The sequence below is a fragment of the Callithrix jacchus genome, chromosome 3 (assembly GCF_049354715.1).
Source record: "Callithrix jacchus isolate 240 chromosome 3, calJac240_pri, whole genome shotgun sequence".
In the NCBI taxonomy this organism is placed as follows: Eukaryota; Metazoa; Chordata; class Mammalia; order Primates; family Cebidae; genus Callithrix; species Callithrix jacchus.
The window spans coordinates 126,604,677-126,622,116 of NC_133504.1; the positions used below are offsets into that span (position 1 = coordinate 126,604,677).

A 17,440-nucleotide genomic window follows, 5' to 3' on the forward strand; every position below is an offset into this window, starting at 1 on the left:
GAATAAGACATATGAACAGGCATCAGATCAAGAAAGGCTATCTTGCCATGCTGCTTCCAGACCCTACCACTTCTTATGAAGCTTGTCCACAGATCTGATATCCTCCTGCTGAAGCTGGGTGTGAAGCATCTGGTGACTAACAGCTTTTGGTGTTTGTCCCACAGCAGACTTGGAATAGGCTGCTTCTATCTAAGGAGGTCATTGTCTTCTGAGGACTTTCCCATTTCTTACAACTGAATTATTAATAGTCCAAGGTTCACAACTCTGAAAGGATGGGTCAAGTGTTAACGTTGACCTTTTTATACTGATTATTTTTAAATTATGTGGCAAGTGCTTTACAGTGATTTTTTATACTCAATTTATTTGTGATGATAAAGCAGGTAACAGTATTACTTGCAAGAGAATAAGAAATAAGTCAAGGACTGTTTGACACTGTATGACACTTCATGCTTCACACTTTATAGCCTTGTTTTTAGACAATGACTTTCTGATAATTGCTAATGATATATCTTAAAACTTTCCCATAGGTAATCAACTCTCCGCCTTTACCAGCACCAACCCAATATGGGTCATAGGTAAGTCTTTCCCTGATAAAAACCTCCTCATTGATATCCTTACTGATATTTATATTCGCCTTACTCAAAGCCATTTTCCACACCACAGCCAAAAATTATCATTTTTAATGTAAGTCAGACACCCCAGCTTAAAATCTTTCAATAGCTTCCCATTGCCCTTAGAATAAAATTCAAATTTTTTACATAGGACAGTGCCTGGCACATAGAAATTACCCAACAAAGACTTGCAGGATGAATACATGCATGCAAGTAACTTAAGACTTGACTGAGGCAGTTGCTGACACTGGCCTATGAACTATATCACATGTAACCAAGACGTGACTGGTCCTGTGCTAGCTAAAAATGACAGGATATTAGAATTAAAAGTTCTTTAGGTGCTGTGATGATTAGTTGTATGTCCCGGCCAGGCTACAAAGTACTCAGACACTGGGTCAAACATTACTCTGGGTGTTTCTGTTAAGGTGTTTTTGGAGAAATAGACATATAAATTGGTGAGCTTTGAGTAGAGCAGATCACCCTCCATAGTAAGTGGGGGACTCATCCAATCAGTGGCAGGCCTCAATAAAAGAAAAAAGACTGACCTTCCCCAGGGTAACAGAGAATTCTCCAGCAACTGCCTTGGAACTTCTGCAACATCAGCTCCTCCTGGTTCTACAGCAGACAGCCTTTAGACTCAAACTGGAGCATTGGCTCCCCTGGGTCACCAGCCTGCCAGCCTTGTCAGCCTCTATAATTGCATGGGCCAACTCTTTATAATAAATCTGTACACACACTCACATTTTATGGGTTCTGTTTCTCTGCAGAACACTGGCTAGTACAGACACCAATCTGTCAAATTATGTCTCATTTTACAGATAAGAACATCAAGACCAATGGAAGTTAAATCATTTATCCAACGTCAAGGTTTTAATGACAGAGCTTGACCAGAAACCAAATCTCTTGATTCTTAGATGTTCCCTTTAAAAATTATAGCATCTTTCCTCAACTGATTTGTATTTAGCTCCAGATAGTGTGCATATTAAAGTCACTGTCCTTTGTTTCTCTCTTCTCATCGAATCATGCAAATTGAAATACATTACCAAAGAAGGAGATTAACACTGGAGTAAATAGTTATCTTCTATACACTTTATGGGATCCTTCTGAAGACAGCTTTTGCATTCCTTTGCAGTTCAATTTACGTCCAGAACCCTACAGTTTAAATCCCATGCATGCCTATGTGAGATAAGTAAACTATAGAAAAAAATCTGAGTTCTAGAAATTTGAGATAATTTACATGATCATACAATGAGTCAATGTCAGAATAACAACTAATAAACAGTTTTGTTACTTCTGAGCCAACATACTTTTTCCTTAAAATAAAAATTTTAAACAATTACCTAGTTTTGCTACCCTAGCAAGAAGATGAAAGAGCAATCTTGATTTGTTCTAGGAATGCTAGTAGTTGTTTATAGATTTGATGTTTACAGGATAGGATGAGAAACAAATCTATTAACTAGTCAGTGGTTAGGAACAACATTAAATTGGGTACAAAGAAAAAGATGCATGTATAAACTTAAACTTTAGAACCTAAACAATATACTAAACTAGCTGCTTTAAAAGACTTAGGCAATCCTAGAATAGTTCAACAAGAATGACCCAAATAAAGTCAATAAAACCAATGGCACTTCATTATGAAGTCATATGTGTAGAGCAATCAGAAGGAAGAATAAGAGATGAGAAAAATTTAAATAAGTTGATCATCAGTAATGACTACAATAAAATGATATTATTACATCCAATAAGTTCCCTTGGTGCCAAGTTTAAATAGCAATTAAGTTCTAAAAAGCAACAGGAAATGATATTAGAGACCAAAGAAGAAATTATGGTGAATTAGAAGGAGAAAATAGATTAATATCATTATGGTACCACTCAGTGTTCCTAGATATTTGGAGTCATAGTTTCTTAGTAACATAAAACCAAGGATACAGACAAACTGAAGAAGTCACATCTGAAACATGCTCCAGAAATTAGTGGGCAGCCACTGACGAATAAACTCCCTAAAGAAATACATCCAGTAATATCATGGAAGAAATAATAATTTGAAGGCTTTAAAGAATATAGGAAAATAAATACTGAATGACCAAATGATAATAGTACAAATTAAAATCCAACTTTTAATTGTGAAGTTCTTATATAGCTTAGATAATATATAGCTTACATATTATCACTGCTGCTGCAGTAACATAAACAAATGATACAGCATTGTGATTAAAATAATGCTTGTTACATATTGCTCAGTGATGGATTTAAAGCATGGCTTCTCAAATGTTTCTTGCTGATTTAAAACTGTTTTCAAATTAATCACCTCGAACTATGTTATGTTACCAATTATGATGAAAAAAAGGGGGAATGGAAAGAACTTGCTTAGTAAAAGGATATAATCTGTACCTCACAATTACTTAAAACAACTGGGATGCAAACATTTTCTGCATATTAAGGCTCTGATCACATTTCATCCAATAAATCTTTCTTCTAAGTTTGTTCATGTTTGTTCCTGTTTATAATACATCCTTGTTTAATCTTTCCACAAAGGCTTTCTTGTCCCACACAATGTTTCCTTAAACATATAAAAACTGTTTGACTCTTTCTATAAACTGACATGAATAAAATTCTTTCCAAAGTTCCTCTGAGAATTATGATAGAGGAGGGATTTATAATAATAATTACCTACAGAAAATTCACAACATTACTTAAAATTTGGAACTTTACATTCTCAAAAGACTCTCGATGACATCCTCAACCCTGTTTTCAAAAAACTAGTTTGAAATCCTCATTGCCTCCTCCACCTTAGGACCATTTTTGATAGCACACACACTTTCAAAGGCTGCATATGAGCCCCTAAGTCCATGATGTACTATGAAGGTAATGACCATACTAAAATTAAAATCCTAAAAATATATAACAATATAAGACTATGGGAATGCGACAAAGAGTGCCAGCAAGCCATGTGACATTCTGCAATCTAAAGATTGAGATCTGCCAGTAAAAGCAATTCTCTTTTAGAGGTATCAACTACATTAGAAAGAAGCCAGAATACCCAATTTGATTTTGAATCTATTTGTGTATTAATGCGGCCACTTGGATAATTCACTTAACTCATTTCCCCTTCTTAAAATGATCCATCAATTTCTAAAAGAAAATGTTGATATCTTAATTGCGATGCCTGTTTGAAATGTCTAGTGATTCCTGAAGAGACGTGGACTCTGGAGTCAGAAAGCAGGAATTCATATCCCAGCCCTACCAATGATTTGTGATGTAATATTAGGCAATTTACTTTTATTTCCTGTATTTGCTTTTTCATCTATAAATCAGGATGGTCCCTACCTCACAGGATTGCTGTAAGAATTAAATGAGTTAGTACATGTAAAGTGCTTAGGATAATATTTGGTACATGATCAGCTCTCAATAAATATTAGGTATTTATTCAGCTGAGTTTTGGAAGCTATCTTTAGTTAAGAACACACAACTGGAGTTAGGAGCAGTGAACCAAGTAAACACATCCAGTCTCTTTCATTATTGAATGATGTGAACTTAATCAATTTAATTTCTCTAGCATATCATTCAGGATCATGGCAGGAAATAGAAGGCATTCTGACGTAACAATGAGTGGCAAGGCACTCAGAGACCATCAACAGCAGGAAGCCACTAATAACTTCAGGCTTGAAAAGGCCAGCGAAGGAACAGAGCTACCAGAGCCTGGAGAAGGCTAGAGTCAAGGTAGATAAGCCACTCGACAGGGACTACAGTCCTCTGGAATAAGCACTGCCAGACTGCTGTGCTAAAGCAGACGGTAAGCTGGAGAAAGGCAGACATACTCAGACCTGTCTCTCTCTCTTCCTGCCCTGCTGGTACTCCCCAATAACCAAACCCAAGAGGAAGCCAAAAGGCAAAGGGGCATGGGTGTTGCCATCCACAGGCATCAGCCCCTAGAGCACAAGGCAGAACAACAGGAAAGAGAGTAAGTGGGGAGGGAGCAAGGACGCACACCACGTAAGAGCCTCAGTCCATTCACATACGAAACAAGTGGTGGCTACCTGATTGCTAAGGCCCTTTCACCTCTCCCATCTGAACATTCCAGTATGCTGAGTGATTCTTGGATCTGCCTAATCACTCTTCTGTGCTCTATCTAAGCTATAAAAGGTTCTACAATTAAGCAATTCTAATTTTTAATTAAATATGTATATACATACTTGCTGAAATTAAATAGGAGCCTTTCAAAAACTAGGACAGGTCCAGTGCTGCTCAGAATAGTGAGTGGTTGACCAGCAAAAAGGCAAAAGATGGCTCCAGAGACAGCAGTGCCCAAGAAACTCTCCAACACGCCCTAAAAGAAAGAAAATACAGATGTTAAATGGCACGTCTTCTTTTTCTTCTCATTTGTGATGTCTCTAAGCAAATAAAGCCACATGGATATACTATTAGGGGGGTCTTAGGAAACGTATCAAGAATGAAGACCAAAGACTTACCAATATGCATATTGCCACTATTTATTTCACTTGCATGCCATTTAGTTATTGTTCCCTACTTCAAGGGTCAACCTTCTCTAAAGCACTGTAATTACTATAGTGACTGGTGAGTACAATGCAAAAGGTGGCTCTGATCCTTATTAAAATACTGATAGAAGCTTCTAGACATAAAATTCAAGTGGTTAGAAGTGACTTGGTATTTTTGCTGGCATTTTTCTCTTTGTGATTCCCTGATTTTAGGGAATGAAAAACCAGAGTGTTTTAGCCTGATTTCACCTTGCACATAGTAAACACTTATAAGTAGCTATCTTTTATGCACAAAAGCTGTTTATTTTTTCCTAGAGAAATGCCTTTGAAGAAGAGAGGGAAACAAAGAGGACCAAAATAGTGATTTGTCCTCCATTCTGCAATTTCTAAGACACCAATTTCAAAAGACATTCTCATTATATTTTCATTGTCCAATGTAAACTTATATACGAGCTTCAATTAACTATTTCTAAAGAAAATATAGGTGCTGGAACATAAATAGGTAGTCTTTTATGGCCACATTTTCTTTTAATTACATCTGTGGAAATCTACCCATTATTTTCCTTTAGCTTAATAAAAACAAAGACAGCATGTCAACCAGGGTCACTGACTTACGAAACTGTCCTAACTTTCCTAATCACATCACTCAGGACCAACGCTTTCAAGGATGACAATCTAGCCTGTTTCCTATATTTTTCATTATTTCCAGCTTTAGTTATTAGTCATCGCAGCCAAAAGCGTGATTATTTTTGCACCAACCTATAGATAAGCACATGTGTATTTGTAGGAAGGTTGTTTCGTAGGCTTAAAATAATATTTTATAAAGACATGACTTTTAAACATCAAAAGATGACAGAGAGCCTTTATTAACACATGAAGCTATAAATCTGAACATTTAATTTGCGAAATAAAACATTTTCAAATGAGTAAAGAAATTCCGTAGCTTTAAAGGACACAATAATATATTCAGTGGTAGATCAAACAGTGAAGCAAAATCATGTGATCTCTGTTGGTATAGGAAGAGTTCTTTCTTCAATTAAACAAATTACCTGTTCTTAGATGTATGATTTATGCCACATAAAACAAGCCTTTTAATTGAAACCACCCCCTGACTAGAGGAGAGTGGATTTCGGGGGAGTCTGCAGCACCCCTCAGTCATTACCTGTGACCCTCAACCCCCAAGTTGACCTCTCCATCTGTCAGCCTCACTAGGCCACCTCTTTCCACTGCCCCAAAAGTTCTCCAGCAACTTCTCATTCACTTATCATTTTTAAAGAAAATATATATATAAAATGATTAAGAAGAAATTTTTTAATCAACTTACAATACTTAAACACAGTAAGTTCATCAAAAGCTTAGTAGACCATTATTACAATGATTATTAAAAATATTTCTTACACTACTTCCAAGACAGTAAGATTCTCCATAGACCGACATTAGCAATAGCACATCCTCCTCTTTTTAGGGTAGAATTCACTTCAGAAAACAAATGAAAATCCTTTAGATCAGCACTAGGTAATAATGGAGTTGAGACAGTGGTGGATAAAAAACAAGAGTTGACAATTAAGTAGTAAGACTGGTTTTTCTATGGCAAATAAACACACTCTGAAACAATCCAGAACAATTTCAGTTTATACAGAAACTAGGTTTGAAGTCTGGTAGGAAGGTCCCATAGGGACTTCCATTTACATGGATGTAGGTCCAGGGCACAGCTGAATGGTGCCATCTCATTATTTATAGCTGTTCTGTGGAGAGAGTATCTTGCTTATTCTTCCTCACAGGGACAGAAACCAGAATAACAAGGAAGGGCAGCAGAACCAAATGTAGTTATCCAGAGAAGACAGAAAAGGGTTCTCCTATGCCAACAAATAGCATTTGCCTTGATTTCTTAAACATGTAGACAGGGAGATTCAGGGGAGTTAAGTGATATGAACAAATTCACATTCAATGTGACACAAAAAGTCTTTGGGTCTTTGGCGCATGTACTTGCCCAACCACACTTCACCCCTGGCAAGGATGAAAGGTGTACCATAGGCTGGGATTCCAACCCTTGTGCATAGAAAGTAGGCTTTCTATGTCTTTATAATTTATTTTTCTTTTTTTTACAACTTATACCAGTGTATGTATAAGATGAAAGGTAGAAAACTGAATGTCTCCTGTGGCAGGACAAGCCACACTCTGGGTGCATGTGATAGGCAGATATACTGCATCATTCTTTATCAAGCAAGGAGTAATATTTCTCATCACTACCATAGGGTCAAAACATGGCACTGACTGGGTGTAAGGGGAAATATAAAAGGGAAAGGAGCAATACAGAAGGAGAGATTTCGCTTTCTCTACTTGATTTGACACAGCTATTAATCTCTGAGAGGACAGGAATGAGGTCTCCTGGCATCATCCACGTTTCTTCTTCTCTCATCATGCTATCCACCATCTCTACATGTGCTCTGCAGGCATACAGCAAATGCTAAGGGAACCAAGAAGCAAGGCCCAAATCACAGTCTATGTTCCACTTATCAAAGGTCAACAGGCGTTGTTGCTCATTCAGTAAAGATAACAACCAATTTCTTCCAGAAAACCACTGTGATTTATGGAAGCCATGTGACTGTTAAAAGGCAGATTATTTTTATTTCAGCACTTGATCCTTTGGTAAGTGCTACAGTTTCCATTCTGTTGCTGACAATTTTGAAACAGAGACAGGTTATTTATGAAACACACTGTACTGGAAACTTGCTTAAACTTAGAGATGCTTCCAGCATTTCTGAGAAAAGAACTATTTGACATTTCCCTCTTTATAATACAGAAATTTTTAAAATAATGTGTAATGAATAACTCTAGTTTAACTGTAACTCAAGTTTAAAGCAATTTATAAGGTGAACTATCAGAAACTTCTTTTCTGATTTATTATATTCAGTGTTCACTGATATGAAAAGGAAAACAATGTGTGGATATGTATAGTTTTAAAAGCCATAACTCATAAAGTCATTTCTACACCTGATTGTTCAGAGGAACAAATTCCCTAGCAATTTATGATGCTGTAGACAGCTGAGCTCTGAGGTGTGGAGCAATCACATCCCACAAAGTGCTCTAGTCCGTTCTGGTTGGGCTTTCATTTTATTCCACTTCTGATCATATGACACCACTGTGGAACAGTAGAAAGAGCAGAAAAATGGCAGTCAGAAATCTGGCGTCTAGGCTCTGTTCTGCCAAAGGGAGCTGATGGTCTTATGAATGTCACTTCACCTCAGTCAACTGCAGTATTTTTATGAAGAAAAAACTGAAACACAATAGTAGAGTACTGGACTCTGGAGTCAGACAATCCCAGATTGACATCTATACCATATTATTTCCTAGATCAATGAATTTAAACAGGTTATTTAACCTATCTCTGCTTCCTGAAGTTAGTATGCACATAGATCAGATCATGTATGTAAAGTGCTTAGCATAGTCTCTGACTGATAAAAACCTTCTTGATATATGGCAACCATATGTGTACACTGTACTTATTTAAATATTAGATGACGGCCAGGAGAGGAGGCTTATGCCTGTAATCCCAGCACTTTGAGAGGCTGAGGTAGACAGATCACCTGAGGGCAGGAGTTTGAGACCAGCCTGGCCAAATTGGAGAAACTCCATCTCTACTAAAATCTCAAAAATTAGCTGGGCATGATGGTGCATGCCTGTAGTTCCAGCTACTCAGGAGGCAAGGCAGGAGAATTGCTTGAACCCAGGGGCAGAGGTTGCAGTGAGCTGGGATCACACCACTACACTCAAGCCCAGGTGACAATCTCAAAAAAAAAAAAAGAAAAAGAAAAAGATGAGGAGGTTAGACTGGATAACATCTAAAATCTCTTCCAGGTGGCTCAGCACAAAGAACATGTCTTGGAGTAAGGGACATCTGAATTTAAATTTCAGTTCTACCAGTGACCAACTGGGTAACATTTCTAAATCCTACTTCTCTTCTGTAAAGTCAACAGCTACTTCAAGGATAATTATTTGGATAAAATGAAACAATAATATGTAAAGAGCTAAGAACAGAGGTTCACATAAAGCAGAGATACAATCTAATGTTGATTTCTTTTCCTTGGCTGCTCTTCGTATTTTTCTTTTCAACCTCTCTCTATTATTTCTCTTTCCTTCAAGAGACAAAGGAGATAAAAAGAAAGACAAAAGAAATAATGTGAAAAGATAAAAATTAGTCTTTAGAAGAAATAGGTGAAAAGAAGTCTCTTTAGGTCGACAGTATTTCCCACAGCAAATTTTTAAATCTACAGAAGTCTTAGATGCAACACTATAGCCATTGAGGGCTGCTTCTTTTCATTCCTTTGCATCACATGCAAGACAATGATAATAAACAAAATAGCTTGTTTTACTTTTCAGCAGTGAAGTTGAAATCCATATTCAAAAAAAATTGTGAATCTTTTTCAGCTTGTATTAGGGTATAAAATTAAACCATGGATAGCCCTTGTTTTTTAAAAGTCAAGAAATTAGGACAAGTCCCAATTTACTATGTTTTAGTAAAACATACATTTTACTAAAAGAAATCAGACCATAGGAGCAAGATTCTAAATTAAAAGCCAATCACAATTTGTAATATCAGACTTTTATGTCTTTGAGCAACTTGGGACAAGGTCTGTTGGGGCCACCATTACCTGTCATGGCTAATGCAAAGCAAACACATTCAAGATGATAAAACATTAAATATTTAAAATCGGTGCGGTCAACTTTGACTTTACTGCACTTTGCTTTCTTCATATAACACTAAAAAGCGACTTTTTATGTTCTTTTTTATTATGGACTTTATTATTTGGATTAATAATTATAACCCCAATTAGGGAAGATGAATGACAATAACAGAAGGAGAAAAAAGGCTAAGGAGAAAAGTTGCACAACAGCCTAGGAAAACAAAAAGATTTCTATTTCTTTTGACAATTTTCAACACACTAAAGTATGGAAAATAAAATATTTAGGTGGCATCAAATGGTAAAGTATTTAACGGCATTATTTTCATGTTTCAGACTTTATAAATTTTTTTGTTTATAAGAGTACAAAGAAATGCTAGCCCTTTTGGTGGTGTTCATAAGGAAATCTGCAGCATATTGAATAATAAATAATAAAATTAAATTTCTCTAGATAGGCCCTTGAAGCTAAAGTTTAGTCAGGAATTATGAGGTAGCCCAATGCCACTGGAAATAAGCAGTCAGAGCTGAATTACCTCTATGAGCTTTGATGTCAGATCACCAGCACAAGCCAAGCCACGTGATCAAAAATAAGTGGAGAAATGATTCAAGTATCTAAAGCAAATCTGGGTCATATGAGAGTTATCTCAGAAGCTTTTTTAATAAGAAAAAAATACTGATTATTTCCACCCTAAACAAGTCAGGACCAGTGAAAATAATGTGTAGGGAATCAGTATCTTCTTAAGTTCCCCAAGTGATTCCCATGTGGCCCAAATGTGAGATGTACCTCCCCTTCTCCTTCAGAACAGCAGTAACGATTGGTCACGCACACCATTCATCTACACTGGGGAAGAAGACTGGATATACAACCCTCGTTTTTCATTTCCCTTGTGTGTAGGCACAGCCTATAAATCAGTGGCTTCTGTCCTGACACATCACAGCTGCCAGGTCCTTATAGCCATCCACTTTGCCTACAGTACTTTGTCGTCATAAGCAGGATTTCTGTTTACAATACTCAACAGGAAGTGAAAAAAAAAGGCAAGACTTGAAAGACAAATTATCTCCCTGCTTGATAAAAAGTACAAGCCAAAAATCTTACCAAGAGTTTCAACTCCAAGTCTAATAGACTGGATGGTAAGACATGGAGACCTTTCTAATTTTTTTTTGTTTGTTTGAAGAGCTGTGAATATGTATCTAGATCATCAGAAACGTTAGGCCAGTATAACCTTACACAAAAACCAATTCCAGATGGATAAAAAATTTAAACAAAAACAGAAAAGAACTAAAATATGTGGTAAATATTTTTTTAATCTTGGGGTAGGGAAAGCCTCTCTAAATATATCATAAAAGTAAGAAACTACTAAAAAATTAATGATTATGTCTACATAAAAATTAAAATCTATACACAAAAGAAATCATAAATAAGGTTAAAAGACATATGGTAGCTCTAAAAAATATATCTTTTGTAATATTTCTCACAAGCAAAGAGAAAGTATCCTTATTATACACAGAGTTCTTCTAAGTCAATGAAAAAAAACCCTAACTGCCCCAAAAGGAAAATATACCAATGATACAAGTATAAAGAAGTAGAGCACGTAATCAATAAAAATGTGACAGATTCACCCTCACTAAGTAATCAAAGAAATTTAAATTAAATAAAATGAACCATCAGTTTTCAACCCACAGAATGACGAAAATGAGAATATGGGACAAAATTCTGTTTTCACAAGGGTATGAGCAAGTGCCCATTACTGGTAGAAGTATAAACTGGTATGACCATGTGTAGCATATTTGAAACAAATATCAAAAAATAACATGAGCATATCTTGCAATCATTCTGCTAGAAATTTGCCCTACGAAGGTAATCACAAAGAATAAAAATGTAGTTAATCATCTACACTTTTTTGTTTATAACAAACTGGGAAAAACTAAACGTCTACTAAAAGGGGCTCTGTTATAGTAAATTATGGCACATGCATCATGTGTGTATATATATGTGTATATATAGTCATTAAAAATGATGTTAAATATTCATACTAAAGTGGAAAGACATTCATGAAATACTGAAGTTATGTAACAGCACATATGGGATCTTATTTATATAAAAGCCTATATATCTGTATACACATAAACTTTAAGATGTACGGGAAAATGTTCATAAAAATGTTAATGATGATAAATTATGGGTGATGGGTTTAAGGGTAAAATTCCCTTCTACATTATTTTTCTAGATTTTTGGAATTTTTTACAATACGTAATTACATCTTATTCTCAAAACAGTTGCAAGCCTAATACACAATAAGAATTAGAATTTAGCATCAGTTGAGACTTCCCATGACCCTGACTAAATCACTATCATTTTCTGATCGCCAAGAAAATAGGGTGACAAAGGTCTTTCAAATCAAACAACCCACCAAATACACATTACTTAACCTCAATCAAATAGGATTTAATTCACAATTTGCACATGAAGCAGAGTACATTATTTAAAGTTCCTTTCAGGAAGAAGAAGTAGCTAATAAATTTTAGAGGTAACCAAGTAATGCAAAATCCTTATTTTGTCATTAAATAGGTCTATTTATTTTTACCTATCAAAATTGTGTCATTCCAACAAACCATCTCTATCTAACTTTGAAAGTGGAATATGTTGATAGTGTGGAATAATGTCACCTTATATTTTCACTTCAAGGAGGAAATGCATTTTGGTGCCAAAGTACAACACTCAGCTAAATTGAAATTCATGTACAATTCTCAGTATAGTAAAGCAATTACCAATTTGCTTTAATCTTGCTGTTATAAATTACACATAATAGGCTTTGTAAAGATGTGTCTGTCTTATCAAGGAACATCACATGTGAGTAAGAATGATATAGTTCCAACTTAAGCAGATTGATTAAATATTCTCAGCACGGCTTTATGTTGAAATAAAGTTTCAAATTTGGAGATGCCAGCTATAAATGTTCCTTATTATGAGACAAGTTCCCTTAAAATGTGCTCTGTTAAGCTCCATAAATATCACAAAATTCACAGAATCTAAAAATCTTACTGTATTCTTTTGCTAAAAGGTTTATGAAAATAGGATTATATTTACTCCTGGAAAAAAATTAAAATTACATTCTTCACTCAGTCTTCACTCTAGACTATGCTTATTCATTCACAATCAACAATGTAGATTTTAATTAAAATACTTTTCTGTCTTTCATAACACTAAAAGAAACAATTTTTTAAATAATATGAGACTTGTCAGAAGGTATCAAAAAGTATTTCTTGTATAAGTATCTTGCCCATAGACTACAGTAATCCATAAATATTTGTTGATTTAGTTCACATTAAGGTTCCATTCAGATAGTACTTAGAATGAAAAACTCATAGAAGTAATAAATTCTACAGAAATACATTTATACCCTGACATTTAACAATTTAATTAGAAGTAGCAAAATGAATCGAGCAGTATACTTGTTTGGCAAGCAAGAATATAAATGAATCGGCCCATCCATATGTGTGGGTTCCACATCAGTGGATTCTACCAACTGCAGATCAAAAAATAGGAAAAAGTAAAAATAAAAAATAATAAAAACCAATACAAAATCTGAAATATTGTATAACATGTTTCATAGTATTTGCACTGTATTAGGCATTATAAGTAATCTAGAGATAATTTAAAATATATGTATGTGCAAAGGTAATACACAAATAGTACCCTGTTTTGTAAAAGCCATTTATACATCCATGACCTTTAGTATCCACAGGAGGAAAAGAAGTTCTAGAACCAATCCTCTGCTGATATCGAGGAATGACTGTAATAATGCAGTGAGTTGGCAAGCATGATTACAGAGTTTAGTTATTGAAGGGGACATGCTGTTTAGGACGGTAAGGCTGAAAAGCATTTGTCTGCCTGAAAATATGACAAGCAGACCAGAGCATTACTGTGGGACTTACTATAAGAAAAGGATAGTAAGAGTGTCTTACAATTCTTGGACTTCAGAAAGCTTATGTTCTAGTCCTCCATTGCTGAACTATAGAGAAAGGAAACAGTCACAAGCCAGGGTTGCAACCAAGATAAATATAAGGTCAACTCTTGGCTGAGTGGTTCAGTTACTCAAAGAAACCCCAGCTAAACTTTATGCTACATTTAACAAGAAATTTGTGAAAACCCATTCTGTAAGTCCCAGAGTTCTCTCAGAGCAGCCTAATGGCCAAAATGTGTCCCCCAAACTGGGAAATTCATACAATCATCTATGTCAGCATTATAATTCTATGACTGTACTTAGAGCCACTGTAGACTAAACTGTTCTATTTTGAACATAATTTCATGAGAAATAATCTACATAGCTCCCAAAATAATCTGCTTCTAATTATATATGTGTATATATATGCTCTAAGATAAATGCTTCAAGCAGGCAAGACCTTCTGAACAGAAGCTGGCAGAAGAGTTTGCTTAGACAACAGCCATGCAGTGACTCATCTGTGTTTTCACAACACGTTTCTACCCAGCACCCATGTCTATTTGTAGCCTAACAATAAAGGCCCTATGTGAACTATCTCTGAGCTGTCTGCCTTTAGAAGCAAGGACGCTTCTCAGTTGACTCATTTGAGCTGCCTGTGCTTTTGAGAATAACCCACTGCCACATTTATGAAGGCATGTGACACAACGGCAGATTATTTCAGGCTCTGCCAATGCATTTCTGCTTAGTCTTGGTCTAGTGTTTAGAAAAGCAAGTGAAGCCAGAGGATTTCACCCCCCAAATAAGCCCACTATATACGACTACTAATATCTCTTGGGGTAACTGAAAAAGACTGTTTTCATCAACACTCGACACTATAACTGGGATTCAAAATTGGAATTCTTGTCTATTTTGCTCATCTATCTTTATCTCCAGCACTTAAAACAGTGTCAAACACATAGTAGACACTCCATAAATATTTGCAAAGAAACAAGTCAACTTCTGCCGTAGACCTGTAAAATGACCTAGGCCTTACCACCAAATCCATAAAAATATTTTCTTAACCTAATCACAGGTCAAGAAGACTTCTCCTGCCAGAAAATAAAAAATTTTGAGTGGCAAAGTCCACACCCTTTTAATGAAGAGATTATCTTCCACATTTTAAATCACCTTACTCCCTAGTTCTTAAAATAGATAAAATTATTAATATTTCTTGAGTTTCAGTTCAACTAATTTATATTAACAGTCATTAATTTTCTATCTACTTTTTTCAGTGTTTCTATCATCTACTGTGACTTTTAGATGTATCAAACTGTAGTCTAGAAGAAAGACATTGCCAATATATTTTTTAAGGGAAAAAAGCTTCGAAAGGGGGTGAAAAGTATGTTCTTCAGTATTTTCACTCACAGAAACCTTTAAAATAATCCATCTACAGTTTCAGTGAAATAATCAATGGAGGTTAAAAAATCTATTAATAAAATAATCAAATTACACCTGGAAAAATTCCCCATAAATTTGAAAGTCAACTCCTAGGAGTCACTTCCAACAAATAGTTATTTTAGTGGACTATTTAACATCCTTAAGCACTAAAAGCATATGCATTTCTCCTGAAATTTTTACAACCCAGAAAATAGCTAATTCCACCAGCAAGGCCTTTTTCAGGTCATATATCACAGAGGAAAAAAATGCCAGTTAACTATATATGTTACATAATAGAGTCCTCTACTTTGCCAAAACTTATTCATATAGAAGTTCATACACATAGAAGGGATCGAAACGGACCTGAACAGACTTATTCTCTAGAGTCAGATGCAACATTGTAAAGCCAAGTCTTACGAGATTGCAAAGAATTACAATTCAATTCAAAAAAGATAATAAACTAATACCCATAGGTAGTACTGCAATGTCCCATCTCAATGAGAATGTCCATCAAAAAAAGTCTAAAACTTATCTGCACAACACAAGAAAGTCTCTGTACATTCTGACAGACGGAAGACAGTTTTGTTCTTACCGCCCTCTCAAAATCACAGCTTTCTTCTATTTTCTTAACATGTGGCTGACTGTGTTATCTTCTTCAAGCTGGCCATAGGGTGTTTCCCCAGTGCCATCTTCTCCATTTGTTTTCTCAAACTATCTGTTTCAGTTATCCTTATGCTGTCATTTAGATGAAGAATAGCTGCCCAACTTGGATATAGATCAAACTTTATAAAAATTCTATTACTGACATCAGTACTATAATTTATTCATTCTTGTCTTACAAATGAGGGAAAAGGAAAAAAAACGCACTGTATATTTCAACTCTATGTCCCATTAGAGTCGGTTTTTACAAACCATGCTGCAGGTCTCTCACTGGTAACACAGAGATAAATGTTCTTTGACCAGCATGATGTTATTTTCTAAAATGTTAATCAGTTGCCAATAATTTAAAATGACTGGTTTCATTAAGAATTAGAATTTTCAGCCTCTCTTTGAAAATCAGAAAATAAAGCAATACTGGGTACACATTCATGTGGGAAAAAAAACAAAGCTGAGTGGTCACTGACTCTGATAGAGCATGAGCTCTTAGACGGCATCACAGTCCCCCTGCTGTAAGAAAGCCAAAGTTAGCTATGTGGAGAAATCACGGAGTGAGTTTCCAGACCCCAAATATTCCGGACATTCTAGCTTAGGCACCAACACATAAGTAAAGAAGCTGTTGCGTGACCTCAACCTCTGCTGCCATCTGACTGCAAGTGTATGACGGACCAAAGAGAGAACCACTCAGCTGAGCCAACCCACCACCAAAACCATGAAAGAGACTAATAAGATGGTTGTTTCAAGCCTCTGAGTTTTGGGGTAACATGCTACTCAGTGATAGATAAGCACTAAAAGATAAAAGTACACTTAACAAAATAAAATACAATTGTATAATTTCTCCCTTTTTACTTAGCTCAACATAGATGCTATAATCTCCATAGTATTTCTGTATTTAGACAAAAATCTTAAACATGCCTGTGCCCAGGAAAGAAAACCAAAGTAGAAAAAAAACCAATCCTCTGGAATCAGCTGCATTAAAAATAATCATACAAAGCTGGCTGGCACCACTTATGAATGCCCCATATGTCATAGAATAATAGTAAAGTGGAAGGGCAATGTGTGAAAAAGGCTTGAATCTGGTCCTTTTCATAAGAATATAACTTCATTCATTACTCTGTATTCATCACCTAGCACAATACCTTTTTTTCAAATGACTGGATCAACTAAAAACAGCTCTGGATATATTTTTCTGTTGATGGAGGGAATCAAAAGCATCTTTTCTATCATCAAAACTTTAGCTATTATTGTTACAAAGGGAAGGAAAATGCTATCTGAGAAGCAAACAACTAATTGTAGTTACAATTAATCATACAAAATAAGTCAAGCCAGAGTCTTTACAGCTTAATGAGAATCAGGTCCACCTACAGGAGATACAACTGTTAGCTTGAATTCATTGAAACCAATTATACCGGTAAACATGCAAACCCGGAAAACATGCAAACCCAACTTTGAGCAAATCACTCAATGGTTTCATGCTATTTGCTCATATGTAAAATTAGGCTAATCACATATTCCTAAAGAAAGTGTAATCATCAAGCTTAACAGAATATGTTCCACATAGCCAAAGTAGAAGGTCTAAACCTTGTGCACTGAACAAAATTAAAGCAGCTGATAAGCTTTTGCCCAAATAGAAT

At 35.5% G+C, this 17,440-nt stretch overlaps 1 protein-coding gene and 1 long non-coding RNA gene across 42 annotated transcripts in view; one reads left to right on the top strand and one right to left on the bottom strand.

Annotated features, from left to right (window-relative positions):
• The window catches only part of SLC4A4 (solute carrier family 4 member 4), a 498,924-nt gene that overhangs the window by 110,464 nt on the left and 371,020 nt on the right, over nucleotides 1-17,440 (bottom strand). For all 40 annotated transcript variants that reach the window (XM_078367118.1, XM_078367121.1, XM_078367115.1 and 37 more), the window contains one exon: nucleotides 4,805-4,938. In XM_078367118.1, coding sequence (XP_078223244.1) covers nucleotides 4,805-4,938 — 134 coding nt within the window. The remainder of the gene's footprint in view (nucleotides 1-4,804; nucleotides 4,939-17,440) is intronic.
• Nucleotides 1-17,440, top strand: part of LOC100394691 (uncharacterized) — a 119,346-nt gene that overhangs the window by 78,617 nt on the left and 23,289 nt on the right. The window contains exons 3-4 of one of the 2 annotated variants that reach the window (XR_008480196.2): nucleotides 528-575; nucleotides 1,430-3,093. This is a non-coding gene — a long non-coding RNA (uncharacterized LOC100394691). Of the gene's footprint in view, nucleotides 1-527; nucleotides 576-1,429; nucleotides 3,094-17,440 lie in introns of those variants that run through there. The other variant, XR_013533086.1, reaches the window with a different exon arrangement.